This window comes from Pholcus phalangioides, unplaced genomic scaffold, assembly GCF_987345545.1.
Source record: "Pholcus phalangioides strain wild (caught in Gottingen) unplaced genomic scaffold, Ppha-v1.0 ptg000039l_1, whole genome shotgun sequence".
NCBI lineage: Eukaryota > Metazoa > Arthropoda > Arachnida > Araneae > Pholcidae > Pholcus > Pholcus phalangioides.
Window position 1 is genome coordinate 19,308,548 of NW_028301625.1, and position 4,832 is coordinate 19,313,379.

Here is a 4,832-nt window from a genome sequence, read left to right on the forward strand (position 1 = left end):
ATGGCTCTCGACAATTTTTCTATTCATTCGTCTACGGTGACGCATCTCCTGTATGCTCAACTGGTTCATACTAGTACTTTGGTTAACAGCATATCACTAATTTGGGTCCCAAGTCATTCGGGCATTGCGGGCATTGCCATTAATGAGACAATAGACAATCATGTTCGAACTGTAGCTTCTTCCACTGTTGACCTTCTAGCCTTTATGTGGAGGACATTCGTTCTCTTTACTCTCGCCACTTCAAGGAAAATATCCGTAATGCTCTTTTCTTATCTATTCCTGAGTTTAGCTCCTTTTATAACTGCTGCCAGAACTTCTCCTCTTTATTTTCGAATAGAAGGTTGGAATGTTTGTTTTACAAACTCATTTGCAATAGAGCTCCCTTGAATGATTACCTCCATCGTATTAGGAAAATGGCTAACCCTCTCTGTCTACAATGCAAGATTCCTGAAACTTCCTCTCATTTTTTGTTTTCTTGTATTAGGTTCTCCCAGGCTCGGTTCTCAACTTTTAATTCTCTTTCTCCACCAGTTAGTTGTTGGTCCGAATTCTGTTCAGGCAGACCTGAGAGCATTATCTGTAGCTTTGAGAGGTTTGTTACCCTTAGTCAACGTTTTTCGTGAGTTTTTATTTATTTATTTTTTTCCCCCTCTTTCTTTCTCTCGTTTGGTTTTTGTCTTTTTCTGCCTTGGTTGTTTGGTTTCATTTTTGTTACCACACACTCATCCAGGGACTCCATGTCATCATATCATTTTAAAGCGGCTTAGCATTATCCCCTAAGCCTGAAGACTTCTTCTCCATCTCATATAACATCTCCATCTGCGTTTGTTTCGTCTGGTTTGTGTGTGTGTGTGTGTGTGTGTTTTTTTTTTCATACCCTTCTGAAGAAGAGGGAAGAATGGAAATTGCTGGAATTCCTATGTGTTCTGTGATTGATGACGGCTCTTTCGTTAGTATATTTTTATAACATGTTCTATGTTCTTGTGGAATGTTCTTTCTCTAACAGGGGATGGCCCGAAGGCATAAAGCCCTGTATAATTGACGAAGAAGAAGGATATTGAAGTTGAAGGCATAAAGCCCTGTATAATTGAAGAAGATATTGAAGTTGAAGCAGGGATGGCCCCCCTGGCAGCTACAGCCCTGTGAAATTGAACAGAAATTGAAGGCGCAGAAAAATACTGAAGTGAAAATACTTATGACAATCGTCGTTTGTTGTGCTAGTCATATCCGAGTTGTCTCAAGTTGGCGCCAGTCATGTCCGAGTTGTCTCAAGTTGCGCCAGTCATGTCCGAGTTGTCTCAAGTTGCGCCAGTCATGTCTGTGACATCAACCATAATCCCTGCTAATAAGGAGTTCATGTACCCGATGAATCCTGATGTAAAGTTTAAAATTTTACCGTTCTATGATGTTGTTTCAGTGCTCCTGAGGCCATCCAGTCTAAACTGTTGTTTTGATGATGGTTCTAACGTATTGTACGAAAACAGATTCGCCTTCTACCTGTCACCGAAAGAAATCCAACTGTTATCTGGTGATCAGTCGAAATACATGGTGCAGTTGCGGATTTGCCTTATGGAGACAACTTGTGAACAGGATGACTGCTTTCCCGATTCTTTGTTTATGACAATCAACGGTAATTTGTGCATCATCCCACATCGAAATTTACCTAGAGATGGACCTATTGACATCACCAGGTTTTGTTGCCGGAGTCCCATATTGTGCAATGAAATCACTGCGTCTACAAAAGTTCCTGACTTCAATGGCAGGGCATATGCCTTGACAGTACATCTGGTAAAGAAAGTGGATGTATCGACATTGCTCTCTAGAATACATCCCCATTCCCTCCGTGGTTACAACACTATTGATTTGATCCAGGATCGTATACGGATAGGAGAACAAAGACTCGAATGCTCCACATTCGCACATAATGATATGACACTTAATCTGAAAGTATCACTTCTGTGTCCTGTGAGCCACAAACGAATACAGTATCCATGCCGGTCCAACAATTGTCTGCCTCATGTACAATGCTTTGATGCTGCAAGCTTTCTAAAACTAAATGAGAATAAGATGAAATGGTTCTGTCCATTGTGTAGAAAACCTGCTCCTTTTGATTCTTTGTTCATCGATGAGTACTTTAGGCAACTGTTGTATAATGTCCCTAATGGTCAGACAATTCTTCTGGTTGAAGATGGTTCATTCTGTTCTAAGATTATACACGAAACATAATGATTAAAATATTGGGTCATTCCCCAAGAGTTTCAAGTTTTGTGCAAGCTAAAAAGCAATGTTGGGGACCCTCTAAAAGCGCTTGCTGGTGTATGCCTACCAATCAAACACCTTGTTCTGAAGTGGAAGGGTTGTGTGTGTATATATAGGCCTATTCCTTAAATGATCTCATATTTTTGATGTTAACATTTAACATCTTTAACAGAATTTGAAGCTAAGGTTTGTTGATCATTTCGAATCGTAAAATATTTTGTCTTTTTTTTAATCTTGTGTTATAGCTCTTAATATAGCAGAGAAACAGCTGAAACGTTCTGACAATGAATAAGAATTGCCAATCAAAGTTTTGTTAATTATGTCTTTGCTGATTCTGTTTTTGTTTCAATTTTGTTTTTCACTGTGATGCAACGAAAAGGTTTTATTGAATTAGTAATAGTCAAGCAGTGACTTCCTGTATATGAATCCTATCTATTTTCTCTATATATTTTTATAAACTTCCTCTGTGAGTATGATTTGAATATTTTTTGATACAGTTGAATGTCGTGAACATGAAACCAAAAAGACCAAGCAAGTAATTTTTCTAAAAACAAATTTTACGTGATTCAATAAGATTCACTTTGACAGGAACAAATATATTTTTTTGCATAAAGCTGCATTTCACATTGAGGGATTTCATGTTATTGTGGTTTGACTAACTATAAATCAGAGGTATTAAGGAAATACAGTGATACCTCTTGACTAACAAAGATAATTCGTTACATAATCATGTTTGTCACCCAAAACGTGATTTCCCCATAGGTTTCTACGGAAAATTGTTTAATCTGTTCCAGATAAGACCGAAAATTTAAATTAAGTTTTTAAAACACTAAAGAGTATGAAGAGATGGTATTTTTTTGGCTTGAAATGTACTGAGAAATTGAATTTTCTGGATGTTATGTCGAAACTGATATTTTTAAAGAAAAGTGCTTTTTGTCTCCTCTGGGAATCAAACCCAACTCCCCTTGCATACCGGGCAAATGCGCTAACCAATACACCAGAGACACACTTTTCAATTCCTTATAACATGCATTAGTAGCATGAAGTGCTGAGTGGAGTCATAGCAGCCTCTCTTAACTACAGCAATTTTTGTCCCAGCAGGCGTTTTTGTATGAAGAGATGGTATTTTTTTCGGCCTGAAATATACTGAGAAATTGAATTTTTCTGGGTGTTATGGTGAAACTGATATTTGGAAAGAAAAGTGATTTGTCTCCTCTGGGAATCGAACTCGGGTCCCCTTGCATACCGGGCAAGTGCTTTTCTTTCCAAATATCGGTTTCGGCATAACATCCAGAAAATTCAATTTCTCAGTATATTTAAGGCCCAAAAAAATGCCATCTCTTCATACAAAAACGGCAACTGGGATGAAAATTGCTGTAGTTGAGGGAGGCTGCTATGACTCCACTCAGCACTTCACGCTACTAATATGTGTGATAAAGAATTGAAAAGTGTGTATTGGTTAGTGCACTTGTGTGTGCCCGGTATGCAAGGGGACCCAGGTTCTATTTGTGGAGGAGACAAATCACTTTTTTTTCCAAATATCAGTTTGGCATAACAACCAGAAAATTGAATTTCTCCGTACACTAAAGAGTTACAAAAAAGACAAAACTGATAGAAGGCTGTTCATTTAAACAGTTTCAAAATTGGATAACTGAGAATTTAGCCAGTTGTCTTGTAAATATGGGACTCAAGCCTTTATGTAGAAGAAAGGAGAGTGCATTGCATATATTGTATATTCATTAATTATTAGGGGGCTGAAATAGCCTCAGCCCCCTAGGTTCTGGCAGCTGCAGGCAACCCAGTTAAAATAATTATAAGTGGCAACACCCTATTCATGTACATGAAAATAGATGAGGATGTGACGTCTTTCCAAAAATACATGTGATTGGGATGCATACGTCTCAATTATCTCAAAAAAAGGTAGAACTGCAAAGGTTTACAGAACTCCACTGGTTTAGCTTAAATAGCTAGGCTTATTAAAAGTCAACGCAGCATCTCCAAATCATGATAGCAATATAACAGCAGATAATTAATGTTGCGTCTAGGCTTATATATCCAAAAGTAGTAACCTTTGCCATGTATTGGTTGCGTACTAAGTATTTGGTAGATGGTCACAATAAGCAAGCTTTCAATATAGTGGTTTTTGCAAAATGACAGTGTTATTTTGTGTTGATTTTATTGCACTGTTTTCCTCTTTTGTTTATCTTCCCCATTTTGTATTTAGATTTTTTGGGGTGGACTTTTTTTTTCTTTACTTTTTGTACTTTGAAAATCAAATGCTTCTGCATACTGGTAGATGATAATGTTCATAATTTATTCATACAATAAAACTTTGATTATAAAAACATGATTGGGCTGAGACAAATCAAAATTTCTGAATGATTGAACATGCTCAAATTCAAAGATCTAGTATCTCTGCACTAATTACAATATATACACTGAAGTGTTGGAAAAACTTGTACACCCACTTAATATCGTGTACATCCCTCTCAAGCTGCAACTGTACTGCTGCAATACGGTGTGATATGCACTCCACTAATGTGTGAAGGTATCATAAAGGCACATTCACACCA

General features: G+C 37.4%; 1 protein-coding gene across 1 annotated transcript; it reads left to right on the forward strand.

Annotated features, from left to right (window-relative positions):
* Nucleotides 1-1,055: 1,055 nt before the first annotated feature.
* Nucleotides 1,056-4,609, forward strand: LOC149065660 (E3 SUMO-protein ligase PIAS3-like). The gene has a single exon (XM_089253721.1). It carries the CDS (start codon nucleotides 1,255-1,257, stop codon nucleotides 2,224-2,226), a length of 972 nt encoding a protein of 323 aa, XP_089109847.1. The 5' UTR covers nucleotides 1,056-1,254; the 3' UTR covers nucleotides 2,227-4,609.
* The last annotated feature ends 223 nt before the right edge of the window (nucleotides 4,610-4,832 follow it).